Source organism: Petromyzon marinus, chromosome 21 (genome assembly GCF_048934315.1).
Source record: "Petromyzon marinus isolate PM22_M1 ecotype Great Lakes invasive population chromosome 21, UKy_Petmar_22M1.pri1.0, whole genome shotgun sequence".
NCBI lineage: Eukaryota > Metazoa > Chordata > Hyperoartia > Petromyzontiformes > Petromyzontidae > Petromyzon > Petromyzon marinus.
In genome coordinates, this window is record NC_133687.1 from 10,500,964 (window position 1) to 10,518,865 (window position 17,902).

The 17,902-nt window shown below is 45.0% G+C and overlaps 1 protein-coding gene across 4 annotated transcripts in view; it reads left to right on the top strand.

The window, feature by feature from the left end:
• The window catches only part of LOC116944632 (nucleosome assembly protein 1-like 1-B), a 50,514-nt gene extending 43,587 nt beyond the window's left edge, over positions 1 to 6,927 (top strand). For all 4 annotated transcript variants that reach the window (XM_032958372.2, XM_032958371.2, XM_032958370.2 and 1 more), the window contains exons 12-15: positions 3,391 to 3,510; positions 3,687 to 3,716; positions 4,210 to 4,266; positions 6,692 to 6,927. In XM_032958372.2, coding sequence (XP_032814263.1) covers positions 3,391 to 3,510; positions 3,687 to 3,716; positions 4,210 to 4,263 — 204 coding nt within the window. In that variant the 3' untranslated portion in view covers positions 4,264 to 4,266; positions 6,692 to 6,927. The remainder of the gene's footprint in view (positions 1 to 3,390; positions 3,511 to 3,686; positions 3,717 to 4,209; positions 4,267 to 6,691) is intronic.
• The last annotated feature ends 10,975 nt before the right edge of the window (positions 6,928 to 17,902 follow it).

Sequence of the window (17,902 nt, forward strand, 5' to 3'; positions counted from 1 at the left end):
CTAAAAAAGTTATGAAACTGCAAACTTCCTGTGTAGCAATATCAGTTACAGGTTTTTTTTAGGTTGGATGTTGGATATTCTGTGTGTTTAAGCTAAGGATCACGTGTCTGGTATTCATCGTGTATTTAAATATTTTGTGGGGGCAAGAGAAAATGTTTGCAGCATTGGCAGTCAATGAAAGAGGGACCAATCCGTGAACACGCTGTTGCTCTGCGCAGTGTTTAACTCCCATAGCATTCTCTTAGGTTATTTTTGTTGTCCTTTCCCCCACACCTCCAATTGCCTTACCCCGCACCTCTGATTCCCTTCCCCCGCATCTCCAATTAACGCGATTGGCTACGTACGGTGCGACAAAAAGTTTAAACGTACATACTTGCGCTGCGATGAATACCTGGATGACTACCACCATCGACTCGCAAATCATAACGTTACGAGTTCAAATCCTGGTTCTGGCTTTATCCCAGACCATCGTTTCTGCGGGGCCGATAAATAAGTGCCGCTCAATAGGGAAGTCACCAGTGGTTTTCCTCGGGTTAGACTCGCCCCCATGATAGGAATGTGGAATTTACACCACCGGCTCTGGGCTGTAAACAGCAGAGCACCGCCTCAGTGTTTCATTTGAGCAGGAAATCACTTTGTCTTTTAATGCCCACAAGAAACTCGTGCCCTTGTGGTTGTGATTGTACATAAACGCTACTGGAAATCTGTGAAAAAGAGCTTCATAGCCCATCGGATTCCTCCAGTATAAATAAAGATTCTGATTCTGGAAATTGAATAAAAAAACCTGCTCCTGTCTTTTTCAGATTTATTGTTGGTAACAATCGGTGGAATTGTAAATATGACGAGTTTACTGGCCGCAGAGTAGATAATAATTCGAGTTGTCGAGCTCGCTGTTGGGTGGATTTTGACAAAACACGTCTTCGCTTGATAGAATGCCAGTAGATGGTCGCTGGGGAAACGCTCTTAAAGGAACGTTCAACGGGGAGATTTGCGATGCTGCAAGGTCATTTATCGGTGCGAGAATTTGCGACTGGGCGTGGTGGTGGTGTGCACACGGAATCCCACGCTTGGGAGATGAGGGTCGGTGGATCCCTTCGTTTAAAAACGATTTAAGGGTGTGGGGGTTGGTGATGCATTGGTGAGACCCACTGCCCTATGCACCCGGCAACGTGAGGTTGATTCCTGGCCATGGCAAACATCTGTAGCGTGCGCTGTCAGGAGGAGGTTCTGCCTTCTCCCCACCCACCAACATTTCCCAGTGTGGTGAAGTATGGTAAAAAAATCTCTCATGAGCGACATGGCTTGGGAAGGCCTTGATTGATTGAGAATGGTTGGAATTTTTATTATGACTATACCCGGCTCATTAATTCAATCCTCCAAAGACATTTTTGGACGAGCAGTTTTAGCGAATGACTGTATAAAACTAAACTAAACTTTTTATTTTACCAGGTAAGGTCCACTGAGCTTTATAGCTCTTTTTTAGAAGTGACCTGGGCACAATTGCTAGAACAACGAAGTGGCTTATATGCAAGTCTATAGCAGCCAAATGTCGATTCTAAATGTGGAGGGAAAAACTGGAGGACTCGGAGAAAAGTCCACGTGGCCACGGGGAGAGAGACACGCAAAATGTACTGGCATCGGAGTCGGGATCGAACCCACTACCTCCTGTACACCAGGCGAGGTAGTTAACATCTCGCCATGGTGGCGAGATGTACATTATGCCTCAAGGCCACGCTGGCCTTTCAACAGAGGAAACTTGAAGCAGTCGTGTTGATGTAATAATAAAAAAAACATGTTTGAAAGAGGAAATAGCTGTTATCTTTACCAGGTCGTTAAGGCAGTGTTGAGCACAAAGGTAAAGGTATTTACAATTGACGGTGATGTATAACTTGGCAAAACTTTAACCACATTCAAGTTTTCTTGTGTGAGCCTGCAAAATTATTTTATGGCTTTCAAAGGTCTGTCATTCAAGCCTGCAGCATTTGGACCTCTGTCCCAAATAGTTGCACATGTTTGATGGTTAAGTGACGTGAAATTGGATGGCAATGTTAAGACGCATTTTGTTCCCCGAAATAATTGAATTCATAACTATCCGCTAAGATTGTCGAACGCACACGTGTGTGTGCGCGTGTGCACGTATTTTCTCATCTGAAACGTGAGGCATTAATTAGTTGTGAGGTATCTGTGCTATGGTGTCTAAACCTTGCCAAGTTCTTCTTCTGAAATGAGTGACAAGATACAATATTGTACCCATCATTGTCATGTGGCGACAAAGCTGTGCGTGCGTGTGGTGTTTGCCACACCGCACCCTCATGTGCCTTGCTAGCTCACGAACAGCGTTTATACACCCATGGATCTCGGAAGGCAAAAAACGCAGGATATTTTCTCGACTCATTGACAAAGCAGCAGCGACACCGACACAGAAACGGAGCTCACTTAAACCACAACCGGTGTGATTAGTCATTTGGCTGGGTTACATCATGTTACATAAAGTAATGCAATGTAATTCTGTACGATATAGAGCGGTGGTCCTCACCCCTTGGGGCACAAACCACGGCCGGGGGTTGGGGGGCGATGCAGGCTCTGGCATGGATACCGTGCAGGAGAAATTTCAGTTGTACACGGGAAAATGTTCACGCTACGTCGCAGTGACAACACACAAAGCACTCCGATAAAAAAAAATATGAACATATGCCTGAATTACTGTTTTTTACAAGTGTGGACATGTGATCCCTCTGCACATTGTGAAAAGTAACCAGTGCTCTTGAGCAAGGGGGGGGACCGGCAAACCAAGAAGGTTTAGGATTGCTTGTATAGCATGTTCTACTGACTAACTTTTACCTACTTCTAGTTGGTCCTCTTGTGATGAACGATGAATAACTGCATTTGTCAACTCGTGCATCATGGCCATCCCCCTCAATCGTTTGGTCTCACGACCTTTGGGGCCCGTCTGCTCCTGCTTATTGCTGCCTGGATTCGGGCACGCGTCTCGGACGTGGCCTCGCGGTCGCGCGCTTATTGCAGGGGTTGACAGTTCGAAATCTAGTAGCCGCTCCCAGTTAATGCTGCGGGTGCATCGGGCGTAAACACGCTCACCGTCAGCCTCACAGCAGACGTTAAAAATCCCCCGATTAGGCTGCTGTGTGCTGGTGTCGGGGTTCGTATATATATAAAAAAAATAAACATTACCCGCACATTACACAAATAGAATTCTGCATAGCAATCAATGCCCCCTACAGGCAGACTGATGTGCCTGGTTACTCTTGCAAATGAGACTATGTCCGGGTCTATCTTATGTTCTCAACCGGAATAAACAGAATTAACTTGAAACGTGAACTCTTATGTTTCGCCGAGCCATTTTTTCCCCTCTGTGTTTCCCGCGCCGCTCAGGACGAGGACTCGGAGGTGATTCTGACGGCCGATTTCGAGATCGGTCATTTTTTCCGAGAACGCGTGGTGCCGAGGGCAGTGCTCTACTTCACGGGAGAGGCAATCGAGGATGAGGAGGAGGTGAGCGCCTTAGATCCGAATATATCTTTTGTCGTCGTCATCATCATGATTGTCACGATCATCATGTTGAGATACGGTTATGTTTACGCACGACATCCATCTGAAATTGTATTTAAGGCAGCGAGTGGCAGTATTCGACCGTCGTTTGACTCCTTGCTGTACGTCATTATTTGCAGTATGAAGAGGAGGAGGAAGAAGATGAAGAGGTGAGATAGCTGCCCTTACACGTGGAGACCGACGGAGCTATGCAGAGATGTCTTGACTCTCAACTGTGTGCTGCAGACCGGTGTTTCCTTGCTCAAAGAAGCATTGAGGCGGCGCTCATCTCTTTTGTTTACAGCCCTGTGCCAGTGGTGGAGTTTCTGAATTCTTATGGCAGGGTTAAGCCGATCCATTTATCAACTATTGTCGACTTCCCCATAAAGTGCTACTTGTGTTATCGACCCTGGAGGAATGGATAATGTGCTTAACGAACCCCTAAACCAGTATTTTTACTCTTATCAAGTTACACGACAGATGTGTTTTTTTTACAACACATTATATTGGTGTATCCCTGTGGGAGAAAATGTTAAATTAGTCATGGCCAATCTTTGTAAGGGAAGCCAAGGTATGGCCAAGTTTTCTTCGCTTTGCAATTGGCGGTTTTCCCTGACGTGAATATGCGAATCCCCCCTTGAAGAGAGTTTTGCTCTGTCTCAGGATGGCCAGGAGGAAGAGGGGGATGAAGAAGATGACGAGGATGAGAAGAAATGAAACGTGAGACGCTTTGGTGCACGCTCGCTCGCTCGTTCGCGCGCGCACGCGCCCGCGTGTATGTGTGTGTGTAAGCGATTCGGCACCCCCTCGCCGAGCTGCCCCCGTGGTAATGGTGATGGCGTTACGTTTGGCAGGCTAATGAGTGGCGCTATATATAGCCCGCTTGCCCTGTGCTGCGATACATTAGACGTGGTTGAGCGTGACAACGTGAGCTCGATTATTTTTGGAGCGAGCTGTTCGGCGCTAATTGCTACACTCGAGTGCTGATGACTCCCGTTGTTTATTGCCGCCGCCGTAATGCTCGTTTTTAGGATTTTAAACGGGTGAAGGTGAAGCCCTGCTTTTCTTAGCTCACGCCACCGCTGGTGGGAGGGCCCTGCACTCGAGAGGGACGCCACGGTGGCGAGATGTTTAAATACCTCGCCTGGTGTACAGGAAGTCGTGGGTTCGATCCCTTCCCTGGCGCCTGCTTCGTATTTAGTGTTTGCGCGTTTCCCCGTGGTCGTGTGGATTATTCTCCGGGTCCTCCGGTTTTACCCTCCACATTTAGAATCGGCAAGCGTTTTTATTGTTCAGATTGTTTTACTTGCGATACATTTGCACGCGATAACCTGCTCAGTTGAGCTATCATTTGTGATCAGGTCGTTTCTGAAAGAGCTACAGTGAGGGAAAAAAGTATTTGATCCCCTGCTTATTTTGTACGTTTGCCCACTGACAAAGAAATGATCAGTCTATAATTTTAATGGTAGGTGTATTTGAATAGTGAGAGACAGAATAACAACAAAAAAATGCAGAAAAACGCATGTCAAAACCCTTGTTGGCAATCACAGAGGTCATACATTTCTTGTAGTTGGCCACCAGGTTGGCACACATCTCAGGAGGGATTTTGTCCCACTCCTCTTTGCAGGTCTTCTCCAAGTCATTAAGATTTCGAGGCTGACGTTTGGCAACTCGAACCTTCAGCTCCCTCCACTCCTTTTGCCTTGGCCGTGTGTTTTGGGTCATTGTCATGCTGGAATACCCATCCACGACCCATTTTCAATGCCCTGGCTGAGGAAAGGAGGTTCTCACCCAAGATTTGAGGGCACATGGCCCCGTCCATCGTCCCTTTGATGCGGTGAAGTTGTCCTGTCCCCTTAGCAGAAAAACACCCCCAAAGCATAATGTTTCCACCTCCATGTTTGACGGTGGGGATGGTGTTCTTGGGGTCATCGGCAGCATTCCTCCTCCAAACACGGCGAGTTGAGTTGATGCCAAAGAGCTCCATTTTGGTCTCATCTGACCACAACACTTTCACCCAGTTGTCCTCTGAATCATTCAGATGTTCATTGGCAAACTTCAGACGGGCATGTATATGTGCTTTCTTGAGCAGGGGGACCTTGCGGGCGCTGCAGGATTTCAGTCCTTCACGGCGTAGTGTGTTACCAATTGTTTTCTTGGTGACTATGGTCCCAGCTGCCTTGAGATAATTGACAAGATCCTCCCGTGTAGTTCTGGGCTGGTTCCTCACCGTTCTCATGATCATTGCAACTCCACGAGGTGAGATCTTGCATGGAGCCCCAGGCCGAGGGAGATTGACAGCTCTTTTGTGTTTCTTCCATTTGCGAATAATCGCACCAACTGTTGTCGCCTTCTCACCAAGCTGCTTGGCAATGGTCTTGTAGCCCATTCCAGCCTTGTGTAGGTCTACAATCTTGTCCCTGACATCCTTTGAGAGCTCTTTGGTCTTGGCCATGGTGGAGTTTGGAATCTGATTGATTGCTTCTGTGGACAGGTGTCTTTTATACAGGTAACAAGCTGAGATTCGGAGCACTCCCTTTAAGAGTGTGCTCCTAATCTCAGCTCGTTACCTGTATAAAATACACGAGGGAGCCAGAAATCTTTCTGATTGAGAGGGGGTCAAATACTTATTTCCCTCATTAAAATGCAAATCAATTTAGAACATTTTTAACATGCGTTTTTCTGGATTTTTTGTTATTTTCTCTCACTGTTCAAATGTACCTACCATTAAAATTATAGACTGATCATTTCTTTGTCAGTGGGTAAACGTACAAAATCAGCAGGGGATCAAATACTTTTTTCCCTTGCTGTATATGGCTCAGTGAGCCTTAACTAGTAAAATATATTTAAAATATTTTTTTATAGTTTAGACCACCTTCCACGCTAGTGTGGCATATTGGGCGATGCCAGGGCGTACCCACGCTATACACCCCACCACTCGCATCGTCGTTGCAAATGTTGCATCTCCCCCGCTTTTGTTCGCCAAGAAAACAAAGTTACAAGGCTTGCTCCTCGCGATGCACCCTTTTGGATCGTGCAATGTATTCGAAAGCACCGAACGATATTTATTTGCGCCGATGTGCGAGCGATAGCATTGTAAATGTTAACACGGGTTGTGTGGTGGTGTGCGTTTTTATTGTTTCAGCTCAATATTTACCGGGGGCGGGGTGGGGGAAGATACAAGCATAAAATAAAAAAAATTGTGAACGTGCGACAAAGAAAAATGTAAAAAAAAGAAGAAAAAAATATAAAAAAATGTAAACAACTCAAAAAACATTAAATTGTTGTCTCCATTGGTGGAGGTCCAAAGAAGATTGTTAGGTTTTAATTTAACGTTCGCTTAACAAGCTTTGTAACAATAAAAAAATTTACAGGTCACGACATTTCGAATGGCACATTTTTTTGTGTTTTGCTTCGTATTCCGTCTTCACTGTTCCACGCGAATTTGCGCCGTCTTCAGAGGGACACATTCATGACGATAGCTTTATGGTCATGCAAGAAAGGTATGGGTTTAAAGTACACTTTAGTTTGCAATCAGTCGATTCGTCACAGCTGCATTTCCAACCCGTTTTGAGAGTACAGTAACATCACATGCCTAATATAGGAATTGTTTATTTTTATTTCAGTTGTGCTTCGCTTTGTTTCTGGGGGTTTTTTTTCCCTGCATTTAATGTTTGGCACTCCACATCCATCACATGAGCATAATCTGGCATGCATCCTCCATACGTTTTTGAAGCTCAAACATTTTGACATGAACCTTACCACGGAGTCGCTGGGCAGTCATTGATGTAGCAGAGACAGAATCAGAATATACTGGAGGAATCTGACGAGCTACAAAGCTCTCAAAGATGTCCGGTAGGGTTGGGTCAGAATGTTACAACAAACAATACAAAAACACGGTAAGAGTACACAATATAGGAAAGGTCAGTAAATCACTAAAAAATATATTTTAAAAAACTTTTGTTTCTTACCGGCTACAACTCACTGAGCTCTTAGCTTATTTTTCCCAAGCGAAATTGGCCACAAATGATAGCTCAATGAAGTGGGCTTATCACGTGGAAGATTTATAGCAGCTAAATAATCTAGACGGAACCCGCAAGGAGAAACGACACGTTTATTTATCTGCACTGTGCGGCATGCAGAGTTATCTGAAAGGCGTTTTCCTTGCTTTAGTGACCTCAGCGCCTGAGGTAGGCTAAGTTCATCTTTAGCTCTCGGGCACAGTTTAGTTGACTCGGCGTTAGAGCGAGCAGCTCCCAGTCAGACGGTGGTGAGTTAACTTCCTGGTTGGAGGTTAACTCGGTCCAGTCATCCCTCTGGGGTGGATAAAAATGAGTGCCAGTGTGGGGAAGTCGGCAGCGGCTGACCTGTGGACAGAATAGTCCTCACCGTAAGAATTTGGAATTGACACCACTGGCTCCAGAGTTGTTACGTGGAGGTGGGCATCGCTCTGCACATTTGAGCAGGAAATCACTCGCGTGTTTGATGACAATTTAGACGTTCATATTCTTTGGGTCTTTCGGTAAAGTCACGTCGATAGGTTCAAAGAAAATAACCTACCTACCGATCTTAGTGACTTTACTGAAAGACCCAAAGAATATGATTTCTCTCAGTCACGAAAGCTTTAAGTCAAGATTTAATTTAGAGGTTGTTTCACTCCGGGTGTCAGTTATTCCAGCAGCTAGTGGCGGCGAGCACATCACCAGAATATAGCCCGTGGTTACACTTTATCATGCGGTTGTACTCCGAGCCTTTCCAGGACGTGTCTATCAGGGGCTTCACCCTCCAGATTCATCTGCCTCGGCACTGGACACGACCTAGACGATTCCAACAACCACTGTGGACATGTGCAAAGCAGACACGTGGGCGAGATTCCATAAATACCTTTGAGGGCACTAGGTTTTGGTGCCCCTCAACGTTGGCTGAAGCAGCCTTTTGGGGAGGGCTGTCTCGTCGGCTGTGTTCCAAGTTGTCTTATGAGCCGTCACTCCACCCAGCCACCTGCAAGCATGCTGTGATAGGAATGCTCATTATACTTACACAGCAAAGCCAGGCTGAGTGAGAATACTCTTTCTGGAGGGTCCGGCTAAATTGGGATGTTTTGTGCGACACCAATTTCAATCTTGATTTGAAGCTTTCGTGACTGCAGGAATCCATACTCTTTGGTTCTTTCGGTAAAGTCAACACCTGATGACGGACGCTTGTGTTGCACCCGAAACGTCGTGATTTATTTTCTACCTACGTGACTTTACCCAAAGAACCAGAGAGTACCAATTTCAATCTTTATTTTTATAGCTGTGGGAGGAAACCGCAAACAACTGGAGGAAACCCATGCAGGTCAAGGGGGAGAACATTCGCACACTCGCACAGAATCGCGCCCAAGTCAAGAATCGAACCCAGGTCAAGAATCAAAACCCGGGTCGATCGTGCTGTAAAGCACGAGTGGTTACCCACTGTGCCACCCTGATAACCAAATGTGATGGATGCCAGATGCAGGAAAAAATATTGATCTAACTTAGTAGACGTTTCTTCGAATTAATGTCGGCACTCACGGTGAACGCTCCAATCCTGCCCGTGATAGCCTACGAGAGAGGTCTTATCATCATCTCTATAGGCCATGATTACTACTGGATGAAGGCCTTCCCAAGTTGTCGCCATCTAACACTCTCATGAGGTTGTCGGCACATAAATCAGGCCTGTGACCCTTCGTCACACCAGATTCGATCGCTCCCATTTGGCGTTAGTGATACGTGTCGATCATTGGGTTAAAATTCCTGCACAGGCTTCTACTTTTTTGAGAAATGGACACGTGCAAGATTTACCCATGTGCGTTTTGTTTTTATGGCCTGTCATTAATTGAACGCGTTTTAAGTTTCGCGTTAAATGTTAGTGTCGATTCGTGTGAAGGAATATCAATGTGGAGCTGCAAGATGCTCTGATGAGCACCGTCAGAAACCGTTCCCATGTGACGACAGCTCTCAAAGCACCATCCAGATCCCATCTTTTGTTCACGACGTTATTGCCACTAATTTACCATTACATTTACAAAGCTTTTATTACAGGAATAGTGGCGCTTCCTCCCTCTCTGTGGCATGGATAGCTGCGTCTTTTGGAGTGCCTATGAACTATTATTTTATTCTCTAGACCGAAGCTGCAAGTGTCGGTGAGAATGTTTTGTCTGATAGATGTATGGAGGTTCCGACATTGATTGGGAAAAAACATTAATTTGAGGTTTAGAAAAATGAACTACCTTTATTGCTTTACTTTACAAGTTACCGTCATGAGGTTACCTATCCAAACTTGTTAATTAGACTTATTAATTGTCGAGCAATTTTTTTTATGAAATTGTAATTAAAAGGCAACTCTTAAGATGTCATGTTTTGAAGTTAACGTTCTAATTTCATTCAGACATTTGATTTGATATATTGCTTTTCAAGTGGTCCATGTTTTATTTTATTAATGTGGGCTTCAAAATTAAAATGTGTTGGAAAAGTATATGACCAGGTGATTGCTGTGCATTTTTTTGTAGATAAAAAAAACTTATTTAAAAGTGTCTTAAATTAAACGTCAGGGCTCGTTCCTGAGGCCCTTGTGAAAAATCACATTGTATAATTCTCCTTTGATCTGACCCATCGCCTATTTCTCTTTCCTTTCTGCCTGCCCACCCTTGCTTGGTTCTTTAGACCGGTCTTTCTCGCAATGCATTTCCCTTAAGCACGGTTCATTTAGACTCTTATATGAAGTAAGACAATCCACCTTACCAATATCTGTCCCGCCAAGTAAAAATATAAAGGGGATTTATGTTTACACTCCATCAGCCATATGGTATCTGGGAGCGCATAATATTAGCAGCATTAGTTCCAGCAAGAGCAAGCTCTCCAGTATGTTATCGATATTAGGTGTCTCATAGGCATCCCTTCAATTAAGGCTGTTGCACTGCCAGCTGTTTATCGGAAAATATTTTCGAGTGGAAGGTCACTTGGAGTGGAGGTGTGTTGTTGGACTATTTTGCTTAGAACCTCCACATCTACGCTATGTTATTATTTTCCCTCGACGTCTTTTCACGACGTCACATTTTGAAAACTACTTTAACTCAATTGCATTGCCGCAGGCTACCCTTTCACTCCTGTTAACGCCGCCCTCCCCGTGCCCACCTATCTCATCGATTTTTCGCACCTCCGATTAGCACATTAATGATGGCTTCTTGGTGACGCCACCTATTTCCCTCGGCTCTGTGGACAGATCAGTCCCTTCTCTGTTACCTCTGGAACAACCCCCATGATTTTTCATACTCTCTGATTCTTTCGGTAAAGTCACGTAGATAGAAAAAGATAATAAAAGAAAACACGACGTTTCGGTCGCAACACAAGCGGCCGAAACGTCGTTTTTTTTTCTTCTATCTACGTGACTTTACCGAAAGAACCAGAGAGTATGGATTCTTGCAGTCACGAAAGCTTCAAATCATGATTTTTCATATTTATCCCTCTGTTTAAACACTTGCTCAAAACCTACCTGTTCACTTGCACTTGGTTGCTTCCGATCTCCAATTTATTCCGTGCATGCATGCAATCATGACTGCGTTGTCAACCATTGTTCATCTCTTGCATAACTCCCGATGCATCCGTTCGTTTCGTCTCGTTTCACAACGCACATCCCCCCCACCCCACCTTTGTACGAAGTCTCGAGACGTTAAGTGCATTTGGATGGTTTATAAGTTAAAATTGCGATGTCAGTCGTTTGCCCATTCGTGCTCCAAGGGTTCGTTTTGTCATGTAATGATTTTGCTGGCCAAATGGAACTTCATTCATCCTTTGTAGCGTTGCTCGTCGGATTCTCCCCCCTCCTTCCCCCAATTCCTGCCAAAAAAAACATCCACGTAAAACAATGCATGTGTAACTGACTTTTTCTATGTTGCAAAAAGTACAAATCCACACCAAAAACCCTCGGTGCGCTTCAGACCTTGGCTCCTCAGGAAACCAGAGCCGGTGGTGTAAATTCCACATTCTTATGGCGAGATCTCGCCTTGTACACTTCGTGGCCGGTGCAGCTTCACGAGGTGTTGCTCGTTCTATTGGCTCCCAAGTCGCCGATAGGCTGAGTCCTACGTGAAAGGTGATTCTACGATTTCATTTGTACGTTTGAGATGCTGAACACGGTGTGGGGGGTGATGGTGAGTTCGAGTCGTGAGAGATGGCGCTTTACTTGGGCGCAGTGTCAACTACTGTATTTAGGACTGTAATTCAGATGGAAATAGTTTTCCGTTCGTGATGAGGGAGAAACAATCAAATACAGAGACTCCTTTACTTATGAACATTCGTCTTACGAACTTTCAGAGATACAAACAAACCCGTTCGTATGTCCGGTTGCCTGTTAGGACCGAGAGTCTTGAAGTTCAACCACCGCGCAATTTTGGGCGGCGGTGGCATCTACATCTGCAGGAGATTATACAAAGTTTGAAGCCATTCCCTGTGTTTAGTGTACACGCCGTGCAAGTTTGGAATCTACAGGAGTAAAGTTGCACTTGCAAACAAATGGACTTACGAACAGACCTCTGGAACCTAACTCGTTCGCAATTAGAGGAGTCCCTGTACCAGTGTTTGACTTCCTCTGACAGAACGGACTTTTTTCATCCGCGCTGGGATGGTGAATGATGCTGCTTCGTGCGTCAATCACCGCTGAATGAGGGCCTCTCCACACCATTCAGGTCGTGGGGTTATTTGACTATACTTCACGTTGGTCAGGGTGGGTTAAAGAAGGCAAGGAGCACAAGGGTATTTAGAAAAATCCACATTTTCTTAAACTAGAGATGATTGTCTTAAAATTGACACCCCAAATGCATTATTAAAATACGTTTAATATTAAAAAGCTTTGCTTGAGGCCTAATTTGTGGAACTGCTCTCAAAGGACATTTGAACCGTCCACTCAATTTAATCTTTCTACGCTGCAATGCCTAACATAATTTATCTTCCGGTGTTAAAGTTTGACTTTATAGCCTTTTCTCTATATCCAGGCGTTACATTGGTCTGGTAATAAAAGTACTCTATTGTCACACAATAAATGTACATCATTAATACGCGGGTTAATTTAGAATTCTGCACTACTCTGCATAATTTGCACGCCAGACAATTGGGTTAGAAAAAAACAATGCCCTTGCCAAATCTGCCCCAAATTACTGTCAGCTGAATGATATAATAGCTTCTAAGGAAGTACACTTGCTTCCTACGCTCGAAAGTGCTATGCAGTTAATTAGCAATTGGGCTCACGACTATCGCGCCTTAGCGGAATGGTCAATTCACCGCATCTCGTAACGTCCACGTATGCTTCTTCATCGCCATTGCCATGCCACGTGCACATCTAATGCCATAGATTGTATGCTTTATTCATTAGATATTTGCTCAGGAACTCAATGCAACTCATGTGCCGACTGAATAGAACTGTTCTGCACATGGATGTGCATTTATTTGAGTAGCCAAATCGTCAGAATTGTGGTCCATCAAACCAATTCGTTGGTACATTTGGTAGTTTTGCCATTCTCGGCACACGGCAATCACGACGGCAACATGTTACACATGCAGCTATGGTTTACAGTAGTTACGAAGTATGAGTAAATTTTGCGGTGTATTTTACCCAATTAAGTAATTTGTTAATAATTTGGACCGTGATGCGCACACATTCCCTACTCTTTCAATTGACGTCACGGAATCTTTACCATCGACTGTGAAGCAGGTAGCGCATATTCGTGATAATAATAGAGTATTAAACAGGGTGGTCTCTGGGCTCCAACTGCGAATCGCTGCAACACGCGTCAAAATGCTGCTTTTGGGCCATGTCACCGTCTCCAGAGTGCATGATTATATTCCATTAATAGAGCCTGGTAATTTTACAGGGATTCGTCAACGTGTGCTGTCGCCTGCTCCTGCAGATCCGATTTGCCACACTTTGTTTTGTTCAATTTACAATAGACTCGATGCTCATTTAATAATAGTAATTACAAAAGATGAGTGTAAACATATTGGCCGTGATGTATTCATGAATAGTTGAAGCCTTATGTATGAATCTTGAAGGCAAGTTTCTGTCCGAAGTTGTCTTCATAAAACAGATCGTCACTTAGAGTCGGCTTTTCGACGGGTGTCTTGTTAAACAAATATACATTATGTAATATCAATGAGAAATATTGCTCTTGTAAAACGGTGACCACTTCCAAAGTGGACCCTGATTAAAAAAAAGAGGAGTGGCTCTTAAGCTGCGGCAACAAAAATCCCTCTGCATTCCTCCGTTCTTTCGTGTGGTTGGGAGTTTTACCAGCGACGTTAATGCAACGCGTCGATGTCGATGGGGTTGACGGGTGAGGCAGTGTAACGCCTTCACGAGTAGCCTGGTGAAGGTTCTGAAATGATCGGATTTGGGCGTTGGTCGACTGTGGTTTGAGATTACTTACTATACACCGTGGGCTGTAGTTAGTCTAGATTGAAAACTCATTTCTTTTAGAAGTGCTTTTTGGGTTTAGATTATTGTCCTTCCCACCCGCGCACCTCCAATTAGCACGGTTGGTTACGTACAGTGCGAAAGAAGTTCAACATACGTGCAGTTTTCTCTTGGCAATAAGAGATAGTGGCATCGGTCTTGCGATGTTCTGATGCATGCAGTTCGGTACAGATTCTTCTGCATTTGCACAAGGTAACGACGAGATTCTGACCAGGGCTCTACTTAACGGGAACACTTGTCCAATTCTTGAGTTATTAGTAACTAGATCCTGGCCTGTGTTGTTTGGGAAACTTGCCAATGCAATAAAGCTTTGTCATGTACACCTTCCAACCTCACATTTGGAGGTGGTGACCACAATTTAACCAATTTGCCCATCAAGCACACCCCAAAAAGCTTCGCTTAGGCGCCATCCATATATGACGTCACGCGATTTTGGACGATTTTTGACCCCCGCCCCCCTTCGTCACACGGCGTCACAAAAAGTCAGACCCCCCCCCCCAAAAATAAAACATGCTTCAAATAGCTTTAAACTATTGTCATTGTAGTGCGTATTTAATGTGTCGCTGCACTCTGATGTAGGAGAAAACATTTATTAAAAAGTATATTTAACTAAGTAGAACGTGTTGTCTATTTATTTAAAGTTGCGCATTTTGATGTGACGTCACATTTCTCAATCCCCCCCCCCATCGTCACAAACGTCTGACCCCCCCCCCAGGTGCGTGACGTCATTTATGAACGGCCCCTTAAGAAGAATACGTCAGGAAATTAGTAATTTATTCGTTCAATATTGTATTGCTGTGGTCTGTTGTGTGTTTGTTTTAAGTGCCCTTGGGGCGAGAGTTGTGGCGCAGTGGTTAGAGCACTCTGCTGTGAACGCAACGACTTTTGAGTTCGATTGCCAGTCGCGACAAATGGTCGCAGGTGATGTCCGCAACGGTCCTGGGCTCCCACTTTACTGTTGCGCACTGCCCAGAGTGGTGAAGTATGGTCAAACAAACCCCCCCCCCCCATGGTCAATAAGCTGTGGTGGATGCCTTCATCCAGCAGTGGACTACACAAATACTTCTTGAGCACCACAAGTATAATCATAGTCGTCTCATCCATGTGTTTGTGGGAACAAACAGACAAAAAGTCGTACTACTTTTAACACATTATATATTTCTGCCAAACGTTGGCTCGTCCTTTCGTGCCACACTGCTGCTAAGAGGAGGCCTTTCGCGTCTCGGCTTGGTTGCAGAAGACCGCGGTGTCATCAGTCGGCACGCCACTCGTCAGGGTAGACGCACAAGGGTTGCCATTCCACGAGGTGAGAAATTGTCGATTTGCTGTATTGCAAAAAAGAACTTGTAAGTAAAATATAACAAACTTTCAACTCACCCCCACCCACTCCTTACCCAACTTTGTTACATCACGGTTTTATTCACGATTTACGAAGGCTGTCATAATATTGCGCATGCCAGTTTGAAAGAGGATTTATTTTGGGGGATTTACCACCAAACGATATTTGGTGGAGCATAGTACAGTGATCATCGCACTGCGCTACGGGCCCAGTGACCCGAGTATCAATTCCCGGCCAGGGTTAACGTCGGTGTTGAGTGATATTTGAATCGGTTCTGCCCTCCCCAATGCTTCAACTCGCACTAAACCAGCGTGGTCAAAGTATGTTTAAAAAAAAAACACACCCTCAGGGTGAATTAAGAACGGCTGAACTTTACGTTTGGGGCCGTCCATAAATGACGTCACGCACCTGGGGGGGGTGGTTTGAGAAATGTGACGTCACGTTAAAATGCGCAACTTTAAATTAATATAGACGACACGTTCTACTTAATTAAATAGGCTTTTTAATAAATGTTTTCTCCTACAACATCAGAGTGCAGTGCCACATTAAATACGCACTACAATGACAATAGTTTAAAGCGATTTGAAGCATGTTTTATTTTCAAAATGGAAATTTGGGTTGGGGGGGGGGCAGAGCTTTGTGACGTCATATTTGAGGGGGGGGGTTCTGACTTTTTGTGACGCCGTGTGACGGGGGGGGTAAAAAAATTACGTCACGCGATTTTGGACGATTTTTGACACCCCCCCCCCTCGTCACACGGTGTCACAAAAAGTCAGACCCCCCCTCAAATATGACGTCACAAAGCTCTGACCCCCCCTCCCCAAAAACATTTCCATTTTGCAAATAAAACATGCTTCAAATCGCTTTAAACTATTGTCATTGTAGTGCGTATTTAATGTGGCGCTGCACTCTGATGTTGTAGGAGTGTTGTTATAACAATTAGTGTTGTATTTTGATTTCAAGCTTTCGTGACTGCAGGGATTCACATTCTTGGTTCTTTTGGTAAAGTCACGTAGAAGGGAAACAATCAATTAAGACCCGAAATGGTTTATCAAATCCTTCCAATGATTGCTAAGCCAGAATCCACCTTCTCGGTTGAAATTGTCTCTGTGTTTGTATATGTGGATAGCCTCATGAACGAATCTCTCATGGTAGCCACATGACATTGACTTCTCCAAGACAGAGGTTCTTTGCAAGCCTCCAGTCATGCAGATATCACGTGTTCAGCATGCTGCAGGTGGGCTCTGTGCAGGCCCATGGAGAAACACGGACGGAGAGAGAATGTTGAAGCCCATATAGACGTGGCACCGACAACACGGTTCAACAGCTGCCATGGTCAATCCACTGCTGGATGAAGCCACCCCTCAAGCCATCGCCACCTCTCACAATTATAGCACCAGCACACCTACTAACATGATTACTGACGTTTAGACAACTGGCATATTCCATGTAAAACTATAACATATATACGGTTGTTTCAAAAGCACGCTCATACATTGGTTGAACGACTTGCTGTTTGGATTATTGGCTAACATCGCTGATCATCTGACGGATTTAAGTCGATCGGCGGGCTGGTTGGTTAGCTTCAAATTGTGATTTGGGTTGTGGCGCGTGTTTTTGTTCGGCACGATGTCCGACGTTTTGCTCTGCCATGATGGGAGCCTCTTATCAGTTCCTGCCGAAGCTGCACAGACCGAAAAGACTTCGGGAGAGTTGGATGGCACAAACTAAAAACATATGCGGCCGGTGATGTGAGCAAATTGCTTGACTAGCAGACTGGGTGGCGAAATGATTTAGGCCAGTGTTCTTCACTAATTTTCAGAGCGGGGCCACTTTAGCCGAGAAGACATCAGATCAGCGTGAGGGCCGCCACACCGCTTGCAAGGGACGTTTTCACATTTGTGCATTGTTGGGGGGGGGGGGGCACAGTAAAGGCCACCCGGGGGGCCGCCAGCAGCCCCCGGGCCTTGCAGTGAAGAATACCGATTTACGCAATCGGATGCAAGCAAGAGGGCCTCCCAGCCAGAATCAGACCTTGTTTTTACCGCAACGCCGACACAATGCGTGACACTCACATTGTTGTGGGATGCTTCACATCCGTACGGATTTTCGGACGCAGGGGGTTTGTTCCGTAATGACCCGGTAAGCAAATTACTCGGAGCCCAGGGTCAACAAAACTTTGCTCAGCCTGCGAGCCCCTGGGGCTCACCGCGTTATGCACAGGTGTACCACGAAGGGGTCGGCAAAAGAATGCAGCCGAAGAAGCTTCGCTGCGATAATAATGATCCCTGGGTTTAAGTGTGAGGCCAGCATTGCATGCTTAAGTGACATCAAGAGGCGTTTTCTTTTGTTTTGAATGTAGATTGTTAAAATGAATGGCTTTTGTGAAATTCTAATTACGTGTATATTTTTAAACCTCGGCCTAGAAGACCTCGCATGGCGTTCAACAATAGATTTTAGGATGTTCCTGGTTGGATGTTTGGTCAGGTTCAAAATATATATTACATGGAGAGGAAAATAAAATCTCCGGAG